Source organism: Antedon bifida, chromosome 2 (genome assembly GCF_963402885.1).
Source record: "Antedon bifida chromosome 2, ecAntBifi1.1, whole genome shotgun sequence".
NCBI classification, from domain to species: Eukaryota; Metazoa; Echinodermata; class Crinoidea; order Comatulida; family Antedonidae; genus Antedon; species Antedon bifida.
In genome coordinates this window covers 33,509,084-33,530,517 of record NC_136227.1, presented here as the reverse complement: position 1 = coordinate 33,530,517, position 21,434 = coordinate 33,509,084, and the positions used below count along the sequence as shown (strand labels likewise).

The following is a 21,434-nucleotide window of genomic DNA, read 5'->3' as shown; positions in this document are numbered from 1 at the left end:
AATGTTCAAGTTCACCGCCAACGTGTTTTTAATTGCGTCATCCGTAGTCGTCTGCTTAGAAATCACAACCCGGATGTAAAGATCGCTGAAGAAGGAAACCATTAAACTAGAGTAGATAATATGGAATAGATTCCATAAAATCACAAGGCTAAATACAGGCTGATACAACTTGGTTAAAAGCTACATTTCAACCGAGCTTTCAGTTTATTTGTTCGTCTGCTACTGGTATTGTCATTCCAGTTGCTGTAGTATGTTGTGGTCATGGCGATACATCAGTGTATCTTTGTATTGTCATTATTTTATTTATTCAAGGGATCTTACGGTGAGTAAAGTTTTACTGAAATCTAGTGTTATATTTACAATAGAAAAGGCATGTATAATAATTAGTTAGCCGCCCCAGTTATTAATTTTGTGTAAATGTAGATCAGTATATATAGGCAATGTATTTAACGCCATCGCCGATGGTGGGTTAAAACTAAGTGGTTTTTGTAGAAATTATTATTTTTTTAAAATTTTAAACACGCCGAATTATTCTTAAAGTTGTTTTGTTTATAGAAAACCATTATCAAAAGGACCTAAATTTACTTGAATGTCTACAGTAAGTAGGCCCACAGTTACAGACTTGCTTGAACATTTAGTAGGCGTTAGCTACGGGTCCGTAATCTGTAAATTCCTCTTAACGTCACTAAATATTAATTAGTCATATTATTTTACATTTTCGATTATTTTGTAAAAATCAAAGTTCTTGTACAGTTACACAAAGTCATATAAATGAAGTTATGAACTAATGGTTTAGGCGCGCATACACACGCATTTACATCGAGCTCTCATTTATCAAACTAGTTTGACAACAAAAGTATGATGTGTCCAAATATGGTATTGATATACCCAAATGTGGTAGTGATATGACATCATCATGTCCAAATATAGGCACATCACATATTTTTGTCGCATAAAGTTTGATAATGTAGACAAGGCATTATTCATTTTTCTTTTTTTTAGGAGTGTCAGATATTACCTATTCTGTAATGTCAACAAGCATTGGTATTCTTTTAAGAAATGATCAAGCGTCGTTAGTGGAGGTAGGCCTACTTTCATGGTTAATTTATTGACTCTATTAAAGTTGAGAACGGCTTATTACTACTAGGAATGTGCTATTTCCTTTTTCGAACCACCATGCTGTAACTTCATGTTTAAACAATGTAAATGATTAAAAAACATAATGATATGCCTGTAAATAAAAATAAAGTTTATAAAAAAAATATTTGGTTTGGTCATAATGATAATATCATTTCTAGACTTGCTCCAAGTCTGTATTTATTGTCTTTTTTTATGTTAGTCATACACGTCGTTTCGATTTTAGTCTGGCTCAAGTAGTATACATATGAAACGCCATATATGCCAAAATATTTATCTTTTTACTAATATGAGTCAACATCATTATCATGATTTCTTCCAGATACAGTACAGTTCTGACGCGTCGTCATCCGTCATCCATATATTGCGTTTTCCTGTTGAAACATATTCAACATACACGATTAACAATCTGAAAGCGAATACACCCTACACGTTTAACATTACAATGCGTGTACAAGGTGTTGACGTAAACGAATCGACCATTCGGTTAGCTACTCTTGAATATGATTCGGTAGAGGATGACGAACGAGTACATGCAGGTCTGTATAGTTTGGTTTTCTGTGACGATATAGAGGGCGCTACTTTTGTCTGTTTGGCAGAGGAGTGTTTGTTGGTGACGATATAGAGGGCGCATTTGGAACTTGAAACTTATTGTGTGTGAATATATTACATAGGCTAATTTGCCTCTTGTGACTCACAGTCAGTTATGCTTCGAAGCCCAGAAGGGTATTAACGTTTTTTTTTGACCGATACTTGTCCAATTTTCCTTCAAAAACTTTCACAGATGTTGCGTTTACTAAGTTATATGGCAATGCGTTCCAGTGATTAATCATTCTCAAGCTAAAAAAAAGGGTTTTCTCCCCTTCTTCATTTTTCAGACATATCTTTTTTGTTAATATGCAATTTATTGTTTTCATTTTCATTCACTGAGCATGGTTTGATGAGTATCACTGATCCATTGTTTTTTGTTTTTCTAGTATACCTTTACCTAACGATCGTCATAGGTACGATGTTTGGTGTCTCACTCATCATCCTTTTCATCATGACATACACCGGATGTTGCACACGGTATGTTTAATTTTTATGTTTAATCGTCGGTTATTATTGGTACTGTAAATAGGACTGGCTATATGTCCAGCGGCTGTACATATAACTATATTTTGTTATACGTCCAGTGGCGGTACGTATATCCTCGTCCATTGTAAATAGCCACACATAAATATCAGATCTCTAGTTAGTTTACCCCATGCCCAGGTCATAAAGTGTTTCCTATCTGCAATAAAGGTAGGTCTAATAAGACGTTGGTTCTCACTTGAGTAACGCAAGAACCCTAAACGCGACACGAGTATTTTGACCAATCATGACGACACGATGTATCATCCGAATTGTTTCTTGTGATTGGTTGTTGTTGTGCTTACGTCGATACGTCACCAACAAGCTTAAAGCCGAAACGCGCGAATGAGAAACCGTCGGCTTTTATACGCATGCGTATTTGTGAAAGATGGAAACACGAATACGCATGCTGACGCTTTCGATTCGCGCGAACAAATTCGACAAGTGGAAAATAGGATTAATTTGGATTTAATATTACCTTTCAGCCAAAAGCCAAGGGCGCCCAATGCAAAGTCGAGTAAATCAAGTATTGTACAAAGAATGAGGAAACGGCAGAGGGATCGAGACAGACAAATTGATAATGTTCCAAGTGAAGATATCACCAATTATACAAACAGTATCCCAGGATGGAACGCCAAGTGAATCTTAAACGCAGTTTTTTAGAGTTGTAGTTGGATGTGGAATACAGTACTGTACAGTAGTATAGAGAGATTATTTAGAGGAATATTTAAGAGTTATGTACTGCGTGATGTTCGCTAGGCAACGATGAGGTTTAACAATACTCATTTGAATCAAGAAGATACCTAAAGCCCAGCGCACACTATACTATATCTATACTATATCTATCATATTAAACATGATAGATATTTTCCGCAGCGGCAAGCGTGGCCGATTCCTCACGAATTGTCCGGCGCACATTGTGAATAAAAAGTATTACTCGTGTCAGTTGGCTCAGCCATAATATTAACTATGGCTGAGCCGATAACTAGAGCGCGCGCCCGTCCAAACGCCGTAGTTTGTGTCCAATCTGCTGGATACAAGCGCCTGCTCTGCTTAAGTTCAGCTGTGATTGCGGAACGCCTCTTCAAGTCTATCAATTTTGAATGTATTAATTCATTACCTACACATCTTTCATCGTAACATAAAGTATTTTATTACACATAAGAATATAGCAGTAAGTAATGATATTTAAAAAATAAGTAAAAATACATTGAATAATTATATATTTTATAAAATTTAATACATTTTTTAATAGTTAAAATACATACTTTTATTCATGCGTGTAACCCCACATATAGTAGTACATGTATAGTTTGTCTATTAGTTGCATTGATTTTAAAAACTGTACATTGTACGGTACTACAATCATGATAGATGATTATCTGATTTTAAGATTGAACCGCCACCGAAGCACGTACGTCACAAGGTACCGCCACCATTCACATCAATCATGTTCATAAAACAAACTTGTCGAAATTTAAATCTGTTCCTTGTAACTTGTCTTTGTATAGGTTGTTAAATTTCTCATTCTGAGCTACCGTAAATTGATTCTTCCAGTCTCCCACTTTTCCTATAAATTATAACAATATTATGTGTTAATGATAAATTTTGATAATTAATAGTATATATTTGTATAAACTTTTTAAAATTTTATATTTGTAATATTTTTCTATTGTTTTTTGTGTAGTTTTTTTTTAGGTGCTCCCGTTCATATGTAATTAAGATTGTTTACTTGCTTTTTTATTGTCTGTAAATCACAGGTTTGCCCGCTGGGATTGTTGTGATTTTTTTTTATACCGAATAAATAAAAAAAAAAATAAAAAAAATATTGAAGATACAAATAACTCGGGATTTTTTTGACCTCACTAATATATTACTTTTCCTAAAAATCAATAAGTATCATGCTTACTGTTGGTATAATAGATATTTGGGAAGGAAAACAAAGTTTCCTGCAACAAAAAACGTGCTTACAGAGCAAGTAATTTAATGTTTGCCAAACCCTGTTTTACACCATTAATGAGTTACGTGTTATGGCAAGTAGACGCATGCGCATGCTTACCCTTTCTCATAAACTGCACAGTATTACCAGTGTTGCTATTAACCGTGTCTTTCATTAAATCCTGCGATTTATTTGCTTGTGGGTTTTTCTTCATTTTACCAAATGAACAATGATCTGCAATGCGTTCGATTGTTTCTTTATCTAAGTCTTTGTCCAGGAATGTGCTAACATCACGAACAACCTTAACCAAGTCCTGTAGTAGTGAAAACACATTATGAATTAGACATTATGAATTGACATTTTGTGGTAAATCTTTCTCACAGTACCTATAGTGGGAATGGAAAGTTGGGATAAATAAGTATGAGTATAAAGCATTTCAACATTAATTGTAATTTTTTTTTTCGTACATAAGCTGGGGACCCCTCATGAAACGTCACAAAATAAACATGAATATTCATTAGTCATATCTATAAGGTGTGACTTAAGGATTGACCCAACTACAATTCTAATGCAAACGCTTTCCGTCGAGCCGTCTGTGTAGTGGAGTAGAGTCGATTAGACTATGGACTTTACATGTCAATGTACGGGGTTCGAATCCCATGACGAACTTATTTTTAATTTACAATGACAGAATAGATTATTTAGAGGGTTAGGTTTAGTTATATTTAGGAAGTAGTTCGGCTATCTTTCACAAGGATTCCACAACTTATGTACGAAAAAAAATCGGGGCCCGCGCCACTCATTGAACAACGTAGTCATTTTGAATAATAGGTCAGTTGCCACACGCTGTACTAAATGAGACGACACAGAAAAACAACACAATTCAGCAGTAAGAGTAAACGTCATATACACATTTAAGATTGTCTAAGATTATATTAGTTTGGATAAAAGTAGTAGGGTATCTGGAAGAAGGTAAGCTAAGTACATGTTCATAGTTTAAAACTGCAATATATGTCGTTTGGTAGGCTACTAAATAAATATAGTGGGATTTACAGGCAGCAAACGGCGATTATACGCGTGTACATGTTGCTTTCACCTCGCGTCTTTTGTTTTCTGTCAACGTGTCTATTGGCTCGATTAAGTACCTTATTATGTTTTACATTCTTTCTTTTGTATACAACATTCTTTGCTTTGTTAAATGGCCGTTTAAGGTTTTGAAAAACACCGAACCATCCTCAACCGAAGAAGAAGCATTTTTTCTTTCTTTCTGTATTTTCGATTTCGGAGTCTAGTCCTATTTAAACAATAGCCATTATATTAAGGCCTGTTTTACTTACCTGTTTCATTTCTTCAAATGTAACAAACATAACGTGAGATTCGTGCCTCCTATTCCACCAGTATAGATTGTGATCAAACCATGATCCCCATGGAACTAAATAGAAAAAACATAATGAGAAGTTGTGAAATGTGTCGTGTGCATTGATAAACGTATTAATTAAAAAAGCGTATTTTGCTACACAATATCTACAATACACATTTTATAACAATTATTGTTTATTATTATTTAGTTTGTTAATTATTTTAATTCAGTCATTTGCATATGTGTTATTTGTGCTAATCTATTATAGTATTGACCGATATGGCAAGTCTGGATAACAATGAATTTTTAAGGTAAAATTTGAATAATGTTATGTAGGCCTTATACATGACACAATACAATTGAGCCTTATATGCACAATAATATTAGGCCTTATTCACAATATCTAAATATTACTTTTAACCCGTGAGTTATTTCACACTTCCATGCATTTAATTAGCTTAACTTGCTTTAACAACAAATCCTGTAAGTACCTGTAGTTCTTTGTAACTCTCAGTTACGGTTCATCAGGCTGGAACGTATATTATTTCTTAAGCTTTTATTTTTGCTTTTGACCATATTTAATGAGGGTGATCCATCCAGCAATTGCTGATTTTTAGAGACCAAAGCTTGGTTCCCACTACGACGCAACGCAAGGACGTAAACGCAACGCAAGCGAGTTGACCAATGACAAGCGAAAGTCGAATAAATCCATCGCTTGTGATTGGTCAAATCCCATACGCTGCGTTACGTTCTTGTATTGCGTCTCTAGTGGGAACCAAGCTTTACTCTCAATCCCAGGGATTTTCAGCATTGTACTCTCAATCCCAGGGATTTTCAGCATTGTACATTCAATACCGTACACTGCTTACGTTCACAATGGCAAAGTATAGTATTAAATTCTTAATTTTGTCAGTATTCGGACTAATAATAGAGATAATACAGATGAAACTTTCCAATACTATGAGTATTACTATTTTCATTGTTTACATTCATTACCGAGCGTGTAATCCCGTGGAGCGTTCTTAAGAAGTGACGTAAGGTAATCGAATTAGGCCTACTCTTTTTAGCTACCCTGGGATTAGTCCTAGGCTAGATTATCCCTTCTTAGATAGAAGATAATTAGATTTCAAACTGTCATAAAACAGTATTTTTTAATTGATTTTTATTCCGTACACATCCAGTAGCACGTTATGCTATTACAAATCAGATAATTATCGGATAAATGCGATAATTTTAAACCTTTGACCTGAAGAACAAATTGTTGCGATCTGATTGGGCATCTGGTTCTTTGGTACTGACTGACCATGCGCACTTTATTGGTTAAAAAAAATAAGCGATAATTTTGTTTCGGCTGCGGAAACGCGGCCCAAATAGAAACAAACATACCGTTATTTGTAATAAAATGTTGAAAGAATTCATCCCATTTAACTTTCGGTGCGTTTCGAACGAATGCGTTGTAGAAATGAAAACACGAAACCATGACGTCTTTCGGATTACGTGCCACATAGATTACCTGGAAAAGATTAAGAAATGAACAAGGTTACATTTATTGTCAAAGCTAATTTATTCTAAAGCTCTGTCTACACTTATTAAACATTGACAAAACAATGTGATGTGCCCATTATGGACATGATGATGTTATATCACTACCATTTAAGCATATCACTACCATATTTGGCCACATCAAACTTTTTTTGTCAAACTAGTTAGATGGTGTAGACACAGCTTTACGCGTTATTGCACGCTTGGGTTGGTCCGTGCACATCTGGGAAATTCAAACGCATCTGTGACGGCCTTGGCAGAATGCTATCAACTCCTCATTTGGAATAGATTTCAACTTCCCATTTTGAATAGATTTGAAGCCACCTCTGTCACACTAACCTTTGGATTCTTTGTTAAAACACCTTGAGGAATCAGTTGATGCGGAAAATGAGTTTTGATGAACCGTGGTGACGCTGCTTCTTCAAGTTCTTGGTATCGCGGTCTTATATCAAATGGAAAGATGCAGTCGATGAATGGAATACGATCATCTAACGACTTCTTACTAATCGACTCTAAATCACCGTCAGCACTCACTGCCGAAACCATCTCCTGCATCCACGTTGTGCCTTAGAGTGAAAATAGTTTATGAAAATGGTAATACAGTTCGTAGGGCTCGAAAGACCCACCCCCTGTCTCATTTTTTTCTTAAAGTGTCCTTTTTAAGCTTTTCAAGAGCAGTGATGACGTATGCATAAAGGCCCACTCAGACAGCGTCGTCCGACGAAACGTCTTGACTCGTCGGTGGTGCTGCCTGAGTTGAATCCCGACGACGTCGCGAGAACGTTAAACATGTTTAATTTCTCCCGATGAGACTACTCGTCGTACGATGCTGTCTGAGTTGGCCGTAATACGCAACTCATGACAGTTTTTTGGCCACTAGGCAAATTCGTTTTAATCTTAATTGGCTCATGATGATGGATATATTGAAATTAGGACTGGATAGGCCTAGATGTTTTTAGTTGCTTACTCCTGCAATAATAATTCCCTGTAAACTCTTGTCTGTTATAACACATTTTTGCGGCATTATTGATTGTATAACCATTTACTCGTGAATCTCATTTTCACTATTTAGGATCGATCGGTATGATGTACTGTACTTGTTAATAGGCTACAGTATAAATCGTTGTCATACATTGCAAATGAGATGTACCTGTTAATAGGCCATAAATCGTTGTCATAAATACGAATGAAGTTAACTTATTATCTCTAGGATGAAAGCAATGTTTTGAAACATCACATTATTAATACGGTATCTAAAATGTTACCTGATTTAGGATATGTTACGATCCAGACGTCATCATCTCTTACTTCGAACGTCTTCATAGCGTCTATAATTTCTGTAGACGTTGCATAGTCTAGAGTGAATCCACTTTCCTTGTGGAACCAAGTTATTGTCTCCATGACTGCCGTTTAAATCTACAGAGAAATAAATTATATTACTATTAGGCCTACATAACAAAAGAGAGGATTGTTTGTTTATAATCACCGTCGTGTGAACGGATGCTATGCATTGTGGGCGAGAGGGCGCGGGGGTTTAATGTGATCGCGTGACCCTCATCTTTATCGTGCTGCGTTTTTCCAGGATGGCTTTACCATGAACATATTTTGATCAAAATATGGTATCCTTGATTCGGAATCCGTAGATACGCTCGCGATAGTAATTATGTTGATCTAATTTATTCTATAATGCAACGAAATGCGTGCTAATTTTTGTATGCGGACAAAGCATGGCATATATATTTTTTCCAATTACGTATAAACAAGCATTATGCTACTTACGTTTAAAATCGTGATCACTAGTACATTGTACAGTAAGACTATTTATTACTGCAGCGGTTCTATGAAATGCATCAAAACCACCTTGAACCAATGTTTCAATAGAAATGGCTAAACGAAATGCTAAACAAAACAGGGTAGGATCGCTATTATACTAATCTCTCTACTTCTCTATACAACGCGATAGTATATTATATTGCGAAGACTATGAAACATCGAGTTACATAAGGTTAATTATTCAACCAGGCGTGAAATTACCTTGGGGGAAGTATGAATTTAGAATACTTCAGAATTACAATAGTTTATTGCGTTTCGAGTTTAGGAGACGAGAGACGTAGTAAAGCATTTGTTAAAACAGCTGTTTCTGATATATGATGTTTAGTATGAGAGGCGATACTTGATTCGCAAAAGAATATATCATACATAATGGACCGAGCAAAAACCTAGATATATGAGTCTATGTTATTGGTGTTTAGTATGAGAGGCGATACTCGAGTCGCAAAAGAATATATACCGGACAGAGCAAAAACCTAGATATAGTCTGTGTATGTTTATAGATATACGTTTATAAATACGTTACGGTACTTGAAACCAAGTGATATGATCCCATGGTTAAATAACATTATGAATTGCCATAGATCTACTGTTGCCTGTGTAACGCCAAATTAAGTGAAATTGCCAAATTAGGTTCGCGTGGTCTGTATCACGCAAGGCTTGGTCACCTAATTTTGCAGTGGAACCTAATTTGGCGTGACACCTGCAGTTAAAATAGTCAAATTAAGAACCGAATGAGATATTTGGTTGTCCTTTTAAAACGTATATAATGTATTTGTCTACACGATGTTCCAAAGCGGTCTAGACCGTGACAAAGCCTTTTATTTCAACAAGGTTTTCTTCTATCCTTTATAAACATTTACATAACAAAGTCCATGCACGATACAACAACATCTAATCGGATGATCTTTAAATTCTTACAAAATGAAAAAAAAACAGACTAACCAGTTGGATGTATAGGCCTACCTGACTTTTAAAAAACAAGTTTAAATTTGGAATCATATGACCTACATTTAGAATCAGTTAAAACATGGAAGCGTGTGAAACGGAATCAGGTAAACTTTGGATGAATAGGCCCACCTATACTAGTATAGAGAATCAGTGAAAATTGTAAGAGTTATAGACTGTAGAATCGATCAGTGCAATTTGAAAGAGTACATATAGCCTAGACCATGGAGGTAATACCTACATGCCTAGACCTACTAGACCAGACTGTAGAATAAGTGAAATTTGGAAGAGAGCCCTGACCTCGAACTAAATATTGTAACACTTAAAATGATTAGGAGAACGTTATTTCAGGCTAGCTAACTTGAAATTTAGTAGACCTTAGTAGAATCAGATGAAATTTACTAAGACGAAATTTGGAATACGCTTACTTCAGAATCTGTTATGCAAGAGGTTTATAAGGTGTAATATCATAACAAAAAAATTTCCAAACGAAAGACTAGGACACTAAATATACTTACATGTGTAGCAAAAAATGTGACACACTGTAAGCCTATTCGATGCAACGCCCAGCAGAAAATGTCCCTTTATAACTACGTTGTTTACCGTACAATTTAAAATGCTTCTGCTGGTTATTTAGGCCTACTGTGCTGCACTGGTGATTTCCGATAGACCCATTAAATAATACTGTATTGACATTTCGGTTTGAATTATGCAAATGAGATAAGGAAATCATTGACCCGAACATTGTCCAATGTCATCAATCCATTTGTGTTATAGATTCCGACGTTTCATTGGCTAGATTCCTATTGGCCGGCTCAGAGTGATTGGTGAATTTTTCGTTACGGAATCAATTGGTGTTGTCTATAGGTTCTAGACGGCGATTAAAATAATAAATATGTTGGCACATATGGCGTTTCATATAACTATAGAGAGCAATTTTTAATTATGCCTACTCCAATAATTTAATTGTCCAAATTGTCTTTTAGTTACGTTTGATTGAAATTTAATTTTGGGCGGTGTGTAGGACCCCTGCTGTATCGTACAGCATGCTTCATTATAATAATGATCGTTACAGTACTAAAGTGTTGTGTAATCCAATTATCAAACATCTAAAATCAATTAATGGCAAATTAATTGCAGTACAAGAGTGATACATTTGTCATTAATTGCCCCTTGATGCTATAGACCATGCTGTTAATGATCTTGCATTATAATATCTCCTATCGTGGCTTTGTTTCTACTACCAGCATAAAACTCAGAAACCTCATGAAATAGAAAAATCATCACCCTTACCCATTAATGTCCCTAAAAGTTTCCATCACCTAGTGTTATTAGTTATTTGGCTCCTAAACTATTATTTTATTAAAAAATGTTTCAGATATATGTAGGCCTAATTTAAATTTAAAGTTAAACTATATATTTTAATTACTAGGCCAGTATATATTATAAAACGAACTTGTATTGTAATCTATGCTCAATGTCTCTAATACATTTAATGTGTATTTTATTTGAATTCAAGAGGACCACTGGATAATTATCAACTGATTTTTTTCCCCAACTGGCACTTGGGATAACCTCTGTAAAAATTGAAATAGAAAAACCAATTCTATCATACCATAAAGAAAACTAACCATGCCGTACTCGGCGAGATGCAATATTATCTTATTTCTCTTATATAAAAGGCTAAAATAAAGACTCATAGAGCGGATCAACTTACCGGTACTGTTTCTGGGTCTAACAAAAGGACCTGGATTAGACACCATCTATTCAACTCGGTTTTTTTTGTTTTTTATGACAGATTCATTTCCGGAAATCCCATCCGTTTTACAGTTTTGTAAGATCCAAATACTATTTAAGGCCTTGAAATAAACAGCATCGTAAAACTTAATGAAGTCTTACTTCGAATAATACAATTATTCGCTGGTACTACTTTTAAATTAGGCCTACATTAATAATTAATTATTCAATTTTGTGTTATAAAGTTCATTTTTTATTTTTGTAAAGTCATGATGAAAAAATACTGTGAGAGAGAAACGTGTTATGTATAATCAAAGCCAGTAGAATGTTGTTTATTAGATTATTCGTGGTGACGTCAGTAGGGCCTAGATATTATTGTTTGATTTTGAGAAAAATGGATTCGGACGGCTCTAAAAATCACGACAATTTAGGGCTTGTGAACAAACATATAAATATGCATTTATAACAGCTTTTATCCAGCTGCCATTCGGGCACTGAATGTCAGTATACCGTATGTGACTCTTTGTAATGGTTTTTGTTTTTAATTTATCTGTTTTTGTATATCTCAGAGCAAACATAATTTCTATGTATATTTTATATGCAAATGACAATAAATGAAAGTCATTGATTAATTGATGAATGAATACGAAAAACATGAATACACGCAAAAAATACAATCAAATGTTTTCATTTATTCGTTTAAAATAACTATATTTTATAGTATTTAACAATTAAAAAATATATAAATAGTGGTGTAGAGTTATACATACAATTTAAACAAATTGTTGAGCCTAATTTAGGCTATAGTCGTTTTGTAAGAATTTGATACAATCTTACTACTTAGTTAGTACATTTAAACAAGCGGTTAACGTTTGTAATATTGTATTACCTGCGTTCAATAAATAACTTACATATAAATATAATAAATTACTGTGTGCTCATTATTTACAACTATAACAAGAAATTCTAAACCAGTATTTCCAAACTGAAAAATAAACTTACTTTAAGGCGATAAGAGTGATAAATCAAATCAATGTAGAAGTGAGAATATTTTGGATAGTTTTTGTAAAAGATACCTAAAAAGAGCATGGCAATTTAATTCCATGACTCAATGACTATTTAATCTACATTGCTACGTTAAGTAAATTGAAGGGTTGGGGTTGGGGTGTGTTTGTAATAAGCTGTGTTATCAGTTGATTTTATTTAACACACAAATTACTGTGATAATATTTTTATTCATTTGTGTAAAGTCATTATCTACTGCATGTATCGATTACAATTGGTCGGGGTGGTGCGGAGGGGTGAGGGGATAGGGTAGTTTTTTTTTTCCTTTATACTTTTCATTATGTAAATTAATGAATTGTTATATTTTATATTGTTATTTGTGAAAGATGCACGTTTGTGCTAAGTGTGTCACCAATCTAAAGGTGTAATTTCAAATAAATAAATAAATAAATAAAGAGGGCGGAATGTAAACTTTTAAGGCGATGACAGCAAAGATCTTTGATGTGCGATACAGCAGTGATAATTATAGAGGGCGCAATGTTAGAAAAATGTTATATTGTACTGAAAAGATGAAAGTTTAACTTTTTATTTGTATTGTTTGTTTTAAATTGACTGGTCTTATAAAAGGTAAGAGTACAGTGGAATGTTTACAAACAAATCCACGCTCCTTTTATTGGTCTGGGATATCCCGCTGCAACTTTTCCAAGGATTTTATCAAACTTATAATATTTGTCCTTTTTGAAGAAATATGTGTGGTCATTTCGCCAAGTTAGCGCACCGTTAGTTCCCTTTGGCACCCCAGGGAACGTGTGTTGAAGTTTAGTAATGGTATTTTTAAAAGTTTTTTGTCGTTCTTCATCAAATATGTACACTTTTTTCTTCTTTATTATGTAGATGTGACCTTCTTGTTCGAATGCACTATCTATGCTGTTAGCTGGCAATCCAGTTTCGATTATCAGTTTTGGGTAATCTTTGTCCATTTCAAAGTTGCTGTTGAATCGCCAAAATTGGTCATCTGTAAACATAAATAATAATTATAAAAATAAATTATAAATAATAATAAACTATAATTTGTTAATTTGAACATTTGTTATTATCATTAAATCATTTTTTCCCGCCAGTTTTTTTCCACATCTCCAGACTAATGATTAAGTTACGGATCATCATCGGTTGTCTTTTTATTAATATTTCGTTAGGTGGTTTCCCGTTTAACCGTACGATCAAAACGGTAAATATATTGGCACACATGGCGTTTCATACGTATAAACAACGCTAGACGATGAAACGCTCAATTTTTTATGTATTATTATCATCGTCATTATCGCCATGCTCCTCTTTGTATTACGTCACTGTTTTTTGTGTTTCGCTACATTAAAATAAAGGGCCCGGTTATCCACTCTGATCCAATACATCACTGTGCATTATCCATTTATTATTAAATTAAATTACCTTTAAACACGTAAATTTTCTTTGTATTTGAAGAAAAGACAATCGCATCCATATCAGTCATCTTTTTTGCTTCTTCAACGTCAGGAAAAAGTTCGAAAAGAAGTTTGGGATAGCCTTGCTTGATTCCTGATGACACGATTTCCCAGTAGTAGATCCCTGAGAAGAAGTATGTTCTCTCTTGCGGCCCTGAAAGAAAATCAAATAATAACATTAGTTCATAGTTCATTTTATTTGTCCAAAAAGAAATGCATGTTGACATACAATTGCTCAAACTTATTTGAAGGTTAGTAATACAGAAAAAGACGCAAATAATATAAAAAACAGAGCTACAATATAACTCTGATAAACAATGAATTAACTTAGTTGATTAAACAGCCTGATTGAATGTGGAACAAAAGAATTAAGGAAGCGTTTTATTCTACTATACCTTGAGCGGGTGCAGGTCAAGTCGGCCCCAAACCGTCTCGGCCAAAGTCAAGTCGGCCCCACGTCAAGTCGGCCCCAAGTCAACTCGGCCTCAAGTCAACTCGGCCTCAAGTCAACTCGGCCTCACGTCAACTCGGCCAAAAACTAATCGGTCAACTCGGCCCCATTAAAGTATGGAACGCAAAAAGTGCTTAATATTATTATGATTATTACTATCCACACTTTAAAAAAATGAAGAAATAAGAAAAATACTCATATAAAAAAATGATCTCATTACCGATATGAATAGAAGTACCCGCGTGTTACAAAAACATGTGCAGGTACCGCATTTTAGTAAATCGAAGACGTTGGCCTACGTTCCACCTTTTGGCCATAGAAAAAATGATCGTACATCGTTTTGGCGTGCCTCGTTTTTGTCCATGATTTGCGTTTTTAAAAAAGGGGAATCCCCCCCCCCCCCCCCCGGTCAGCGAAAACATGTAGCAGTTGTAGATATCGAAATAGCTACCAAAGGCGCAGGGAGGCGCAGCTACGAATTGGTTTCAGATGTTGTCGCCTAATCAAATGGATATGCATACACTACGTGTGATTCAACCATGGAGTTAACATTAATATTTTATACCTCAATGATTCAACCAAACAATCTTACTACACCTAATAATTCATGTCCTCGCATATCGGACATTGAATTTTGACGCACAGACGAACATACGCGCCGACGTACGTGCATCATCATTATTGGGCCTACAATGTGTTCCTATTTATTATCCAAATGTTCATTGTAATCATTAGTAATAGTATGATTGCTTATCATTCTTATTTTTGTTGCTAAATGTATCATTGTCTAAATAATAATATTCATTAAAAGTCAGAATTATTCATAGGTTAAAAAATGTGAAGAAATATCAATCCCTTCCTTTGCACTTTTTGCGTTCCATACTTTAATGGGGCCGAGTTGACCGATTATTTTTTGGCCGAGTTGACGTGAGGCCGAGTTGACTTGAGGCCGAGTTGACTTGGGGCCGAGTTGACTTGGGGCCGACTTGACTTGGGGCCGACTTGACTTTGGCCGAGACGGTTTAGGGCCGACTTGGATCGAAATCCCTTGAGCAGTCCTCAATCGCCTTCCAGTTCTTAACCATTGATAATTACTATAGAGTGGATGGGCCTTGTCTTTCATTATGCTACTAACTTTATCATAAACGTACTTTATGGCTGACCAATATTATTTGCAATATGTTTGGTTCTCACCGCAATAATAGAGTACCAGATGCGACAATAGAAGGGAATATTTATGTTTCGAATGTCTGTCTGTATTTGTATTTCTGAGTCTATTTAGAAAATAAATTAATAACTTAACTTACCTTGGAGTACTGCATCAAATTGAATCTTGTCTGTATTACATAAATCCAAAACCATCTCGTTATTTGAATTTCCTAGAAATGAATAAATATATATTTATAAAGCATGCATTTTTTCGTTATTTTCTTTACTGGTTAAAAGTTAGGCCTAACTATTTTCTTATTTATGGCATCACAAGAGTAAAATCAAAGCTTCGCTCGATTTAAATTCAGTGGATTCGGTGTTATGTGATTGGATGAAAGTTGTTCCGATAATGTTCATTATTGAATTCGTGATTAGAAGGGCTACAACCCTAGAAAATTACCAATGATCTCTCGTGTCTTTCTTTAAAAGACTAATGGCTATATAAACGGTTGAAATCTGCTACAGTACTTACTGTATAAGGTTTGAATTGACGTGATGTCATCGGATGGCAGTTCAAAGTTCTTATAATATTTTACTGGCCATGGTTTCATTATTGATTTGGTGTCATTAGACATATGTTCTAGGCCTAGAACATGACCGATCTCGTGAGCTGCAAGAACCATGATGTTGTACTTGGTTCCGCTAGGATCGTGATACTGCGTGGGGCCTAGCCAAGTTTCGGCTTCGTCGAAGTGAACTTGACCGCGTCTTTCTTCATTTGGAAAGAACGCGTGGGCTAAAACTTTCCCTATATAAGAAAAAAATGTACATTCATGAACTTACTATACATTTTCGTACGACAGATATCACAGATAGTTCGACCAATTCAGTTGTTCTAATGGCCGAATATCTAATCGTTTAGGAATTAAGATGTATTGTCCCCCAAAAACATGAAAATTAAAGAATAATCAAGTCAGACTTTGAATAGATTATTTTGTAGTTTTACTACAGTTAATCACTTTCGCATAAAAAATATGTTTTCACTTATAAAATTACAAAATAAATAGTTAAATTCAACCAAAAACCCATTGGCTGGCAACCAATTTGACTTTTTTTTTCTTTAAATTACAGTTTTTTGGGTAAATACATTTTTCGATCCAATTTTTGGTCAAAGTGGCGAACTATAAGGTGACATTAAAATGGCATATTCAACAAAAAGAATTATAATTTCAGGGGACTTCAGGGATACATCTTTAATGACACGACCAAAATAACGAAAAAAACGAGTATTACATTTAGAACGCAGACAAGATTATATGATATATTAAGCAAGTTCCAAATGTCTTTCTTCTTAACCGACTTTTTCAAAACAAAACCTTACCTGGTCCATCGAATTCCTTCCCATCTCCGTGGATCTTGTTTACAAAATCAAATCTAACATCTGCCACAGTGGCATCGTCTACTTGCGTGAATGTCAGTCCACTATTGTCAGACCATAGCTTCACAGCATACTCTATACCATCCTGTATTTCAGAAGGTTTTAGATCAGTCGTTCGATTACCAATGTAATATTTCAGATGTCTTTTCTCCCATGTTGATCCTTTAAAAAATGACTTAGAATTAGTTTTCTGGTGTCAAGCTCTGTTACAAAAAAGTGTGTTGTGCCCAAATATGGTAGTGATATGACATCATCATGTCCATACATTTTTCTTGTCACATAAAGTTTGATAGTTTAGACAGAGCTTAAAGGCAGATTCACATTTGTTCCGATTATCTTACAAAACGGAACAGATGTGAATGTAGTCTGGTTCTAGACAGCGATGCGACATAATAGTGGTAACAAGATAAATATATGGCACACATGGCGTTTCATACGTATAAACAACGGTAGACCATGAAACGCCAGTTGTTTTGTTTGTACGAAAAGAAATCTTTGTTATAAAACTTTAAAAAAAAAAAATAATAAAATAACTTGGGGAAAAGCACAAGTTTAGTGATGGTGCAAATCTGGCCTTTAGACCGCTAATTTCATTATAGGCCTACACTAAATTTTTTTTTTTTTTAAATTCATTTTTCATATGTTGCCTTTGCAATTTAAATTAAAAAAATAAATGTTTTTCTCAATGAGATATCGCAAGTTCGTATGAGAAAAAAAAAGACACTTTGTCGACAGATGCTTTAGTTTAAAGGCTTGTTAGGGCATATTTACCTTGAAAAGCGTTTCGTCTTCTACGTGTTGAATGTGCTTCATTTCCTGATATTTCGTCCGGAATGCCGCATCGTGGGGCTTGCATCTTAGAAACTGTTGGTTCGTCAAATTTACCAGTCACTTTTAATCCAGCAAATTCTTGAAATTCTCTATGATAAATTGTTTAAAAAAACTCATTTAGACATAATTATATACGTATATTTCATTCCTATAAGTTTAATAGGTTTAAGCTTTATTTTAATTACAATAAGTATACTTACTCTATTTTTAAACTTAATTCAACATCATCATCAATACCGTCTGTCCCTCCACTGTACCAACCAAATTGTTTAAGGTACTCTATATTAGGCTAAAAAAAGAATACAAACGTTTTGCTTCACATGTGTACTGTATTTATTTCATTGAAATCCACTTTCAATACAAATGTACTGATTTACAAAGTGGTTTAGTTATACACAACATATAACAAAATCAAATATTAAAATTAAAAAGACAAACAAAAAATAAAGTCTGTATTTATTTCTTTTTTTTTTATGTTAGTCCATCAGTCGGCGTTTCGATTTTTGACTGGAAAATTGATTGTGAGCTAAAGTTTTTTTACGTGTGCCAAATTATTTACCTTTTTGCTAATATCAATTCGAAACACGGTCTGAATCCTAGTTACATAATACATAAGAAACTCATGGTTCACTGTTGGTATGATCAGTATGTGATAAACAGATCGTAAATGTTGTATTTATAGCATAATCGATCTGATACGAATCTGAAGTTCATTTGTTCTTTTAATCGGAATTACGGAACGACATCAGCCTATAAGTATTAGTGTTTTTTTTTAAGTAGGCCTAAAAGGTGGCCGAGACTCACTGGCATATTCTGATGATTTGGATAATTATCAATAAAAATGAATTATAATGATATTTTGTATTCCTGTCTACGAAGTTAAACAAATAAAAATAGAAAATTTACTTACATTTTCACCAGTTGCTTCATGTTGTGCTATTGGTAACGCATTACAGTGAAACATGAAAAGTATAAACACAAACACCTTTTCCATATTAAAACAATTATTCAGCGACTGTAATTCTAGCAGATGTTTTTTTAATCAAGTCAGTCAATATCTGAAACTATGTATTGAAACTTTTTACTTATAGTCTGCACGGTGTGACAAAACCTTACCAGGCCTATTCTTGGGAATTACATAAGAGGATTTGATTGGTTAATATCTGGCGCGGATTTCCTGTTCCTTGGCAACGGGGCTACTGTACTTGTCCTTTTAGCCGCATGACGACCTTTACGCCGTAACAAAATATTATGAAAACGTTTATTCACATTTAATATTATGTAATAATATAAATATTCTATATCATAACTATCTTCATTATTATTATCATCGTCCTATTGTCATAATAATCAGTAATATGGTCACTAACAATTAAAATATAAGGATTCATGTCTTCAACTTCATTGCCTGAAAACAACGAGAAATTAACAGATATGGAAATTTAGAAGGTTGAAAACACATTTATCTGGTCTAGTTTAACCCTCTTTAAATGAAAAAAATATAATTGAATACAAACTTATTTTCATTATATCCATTTAGCAAGTTAGTTAAGTTGTATTATAATTTCTATAGCTCTCAGATAAATAAATATATTGTGTACAATAATAACGTAAACATTCATTATTGATGTTTTTTAAATTTAAAAATAACTGTTTAGAACGCCCTGAGGGTCTAGACGTTGGTGGGGAGGGACGATTCTTAGAATTCTTGTTATAGACAAATAGAGCATAACGTTTAACCACTGTAAATCTAATTTAAAATCACACTTCCTCTATTTATGAATTAATATCCGAAAAACCAGTCAATTCTGACCAAAATGACGATTTCAATTAGTTTTATCGTCATCATAGTTGACGTTTTTCTTAGAAAAATTCTCTGACAATTAATATAACCAACAGTACGTGTTTATATGTATATACAAATATGTATTCAGACATAGTAAAAGTTACAAACATTTATTACAAAAATTCCATCTTATGTTATTATTTATTATTATTTTCCGTTTTTCATGATTTTCTTCCAGGAGGAATAAAGTAACAAGATAAAGGTTGCCAGAATGGAGTACAGTCTGTTTCACATAACAGTACATCCTATGTACGTTTTCGTAGTTACAGTTCAAATGAGGTCATAATAATATAGTCTTCTTAAGCTTTGCCTACACTATCAAACAAGTTTGACAAAAAAAAGTGTGATGTGCCTAAATATGGTAGTGATATGCTTAAATATGGTAGTGATATGCTTAAATATGGTAATGATGACATCATCATGTCCATATATGGACACATCACATGTTTTTGTCACATAAACTTTGATAGTGTAGACAGAGTATCACCAGAAAAAGGTAGCCCGAATGGAGTATAGCTTATTTCCCATCACATTTCCACGTAATTTTTCTAAGTTACAGCTCAAATTACGTCATAGTCTTCTTCGTATTTTCTATAATTTAATTGATCAAATCTACTATTGCTTCCATTGGATTAAGTAAGAATTAAAGCGGAACCCATGATATCCGTTATCAGTACCAAATTGTACACCAACATAAGCCTAATATCCTACTATAAAGTACAACTTAGAGTCACGTAGGATACAACTCTTGCCAAAATACCAATAACACTTTTCTAAATCCTCTTATAAGAACATTTGAATGTAGAAACAGATGAGGAATGCCACAAAACACATGCCGCAAAAACAAATGACGTAAGTGGTGGTGTACATATTTCCAATGATTTTAGTACAAAATATTAAAGTACGTGTGCACTTACTGTAATTATAAATGAACGCGTCTTCTACCACGAGTAGATTTATGTTTTTATTTTTATATACTTGATAAATATTTAAAGATGTATTGTCCCCTTGAAAAAATTTTTTTTAAACATTTTTTGTTGAATATGCCATTTTAATGTAACATAATAGTTATCCACTTTGGCCAAAAATTGGATTAAAAAAAATGTATTTTAACTGAAAAAACTGTAATTGAAAGCAAAAAATGGTCAAATTGGCTGCCAGTTAATAGATGTTTAGTTGAATTTAACCATTTATTTTGTCATTTTATAAGTGAAAACATTACTTTTTTTCCATTTTTTTTTCTATGGCAATGATTAACGTTATTAAAACTACAAAATAACATATTCAAAGTCTGATTTAATTAATCTTCATTTTTTATGTTTTTGGGGGACAATACATCTTTAAGCAGTTACTTCATATGTTGACAAAATAAACACCAATTGAGTTTCTTCTTCCTAGAACATTTTATGATTGCTTTCTTTGTTTATTTTGCATTGTCATCGGCGACGTCTCGAATTAAACCCGCATGTCTACAACAACCATAATAGTGAACTAATAGTAAGTGTAAACACGTGAGTCGTTTCCCTTCAATAACAGGTAAAAGAGAAAACAGTAATTACGATGGCTATCAAGGCCTCCTCTGTTTGGTCATAATGACTCACTAAGATCCGGGGACCCCGTTGAATAA

The 21,434-nt window shown here is 33.9% G+C and overlaps 5 protein-coding genes across 5 annotated transcripts in view; 3 read left to right on the top strand and 2 right to left on the bottom strand.

Annotated features, from left to right (window-relative positions):
- Nucleotides 1–21,434, top strand: part of LOC144834764 (large ribosomal subunit protein mL44-like) — a 186,910-nt gene that overhangs the window by 68,351 nt on the left and 97,125 nt on the right. The window lies entirely within an intron of this gene.
- LOC144834760 (stromelysin-1-like) overlaps nt 1–21,434 on the top strand; it is a 203,435-nt gene that overhangs the window by 103,040 nt on the left and 78,961 nt on the right. The window lies entirely within an intron of this gene.
- LOC144834773 (uncharacterized) lies at nt 51–2,895 on the top strand. The gene is made up of 5 exons (XM_078689705.1): nt 51–322; nt 1,003–1,082; nt 1,460–1,676; nt 2,115–2,205; nt 2,736–2,895. The coding sequence occupies exons 1-5, from the start codon at nt 262–264 to the stop codon at nt 2,890–2,892; spliced, it is 606 nt and encodes a 201-aa protein (XP_078545831.1). The 5' UTR covers nt 51–261; the 3' UTR covers nt 2,893–2,895.
- LOC144834765 (sulfotransferase 1C2-like) lies at nt 3,386–10,549 on the bottom strand. The gene is made up of 7 exons (XM_078689683.1): nt 10,388–10,549; nt 8,357–8,507; nt 7,431–7,657; nt 6,936–7,062; nt 5,527–5,621; nt 4,310–4,502; nt 3,386–3,820 (listed from the first exon to the last, which is right to left on the bottom strand). The coding sequence occupies exons 2-7, from the start codon at nt 8,490–8,492 to the stop codon at nt 3,705–3,707; spliced, it is 894 nt and encodes a 297-aa protein (XP_078545809.1). The 5' UTR covers nt 8,493–8,507; nt 10,388–10,549; the 3' UTR covers nt 3,386–3,704.
- Nucleotides 13,206–19,013, bottom strand: LOC144836267 (matrix metalloproteinase-18-like). Its single transcript, XM_078691522.1, has 8 exons — nt 18,872–19,013; nt 18,162–18,250; nt 17,902–18,050; nt 17,074–17,292; nt 16,225–16,500; nt 15,851–15,922; nt 14,061–14,246; nt 13,206–13,626 (listed from the first exon to the last, which is right to left on the bottom strand). Exons 1-8 carry the CDS (start codon nt 18,953–18,955, stop codon nt 13,259–13,261), a joined length of 1,443 nt encoding a protein of 480 aa, XP_078547648.1. The 5' UTR covers nt 18,956–19,013; the 3' UTR covers nt 13,206–13,258.

Excerpts from the sequence above, each read along its gene's own strand:
- LOC144834773 (XM_078689705.1), top strand. The coding sequence starts at position 262 with ATGGCGATACATCAGTGTATCTTTGTATTGTCATTATTTTATTTATTC. Across the intron at positions 323-1,002 it reads TTTATTCAAGGGATCTTACG|GAGTGTCAGATATTACCTAT; the intron begins GTGAGTAAAGTT and ends TCTTTTTTTTAG. Across the intron at positions 1,677-2,114 it reads TGACGAACGAGTACATGCAG|TATACCTTTACCTAACGATC; the intron begins GTCTGTATAGTT and ends TTGTTTTTCTAG.
- LOC144834765 (XM_078689683.1), bottom strand. The coding sequence starts at position 8,492 with ATGGAGACAATAACTTGGTTCCACAAGGAAAGTGGATTCACTCTAGAC. Across the intron at positions 5,622-6,935 it reads ACATTTTATTACAAATAACG|TTCCATGGGGATCATGGTTT; the intron begins GTATGTTTGTTT and ends TTTTCTATTTAG. Across the intron at positions 3,821-4,309 it reads TGTGCAGTTTATGAGAAAGG|GAAAAGTGGGAGACTGGAAG; the intron begins GTAAGCATGCGC and ends TATAATTTATAG.
- LOC144836267 (XM_078691522.1), bottom strand. The coding sequence starts at position 18,955 with ATGGAAAAGGTGTTTGTGTTTATACTTTTCATGTTTCACTGTAATGCG. Across the intron at positions 18,051-18,161 it reads GAATTAAGTTTAAAAATAGA|AGAATTTCAAGAATTTGCTG; the intron begins GTAAGTATACTT and ends AATTTATCATAG. Across the intron at positions 14,247-15,850 it reads ATTTGATGCAGTACTCCAAG|GGCCGCAAGAGAGAACATAC; the intron begins GTAAGTTAAGTT and ends ATTTTCTTTCAG.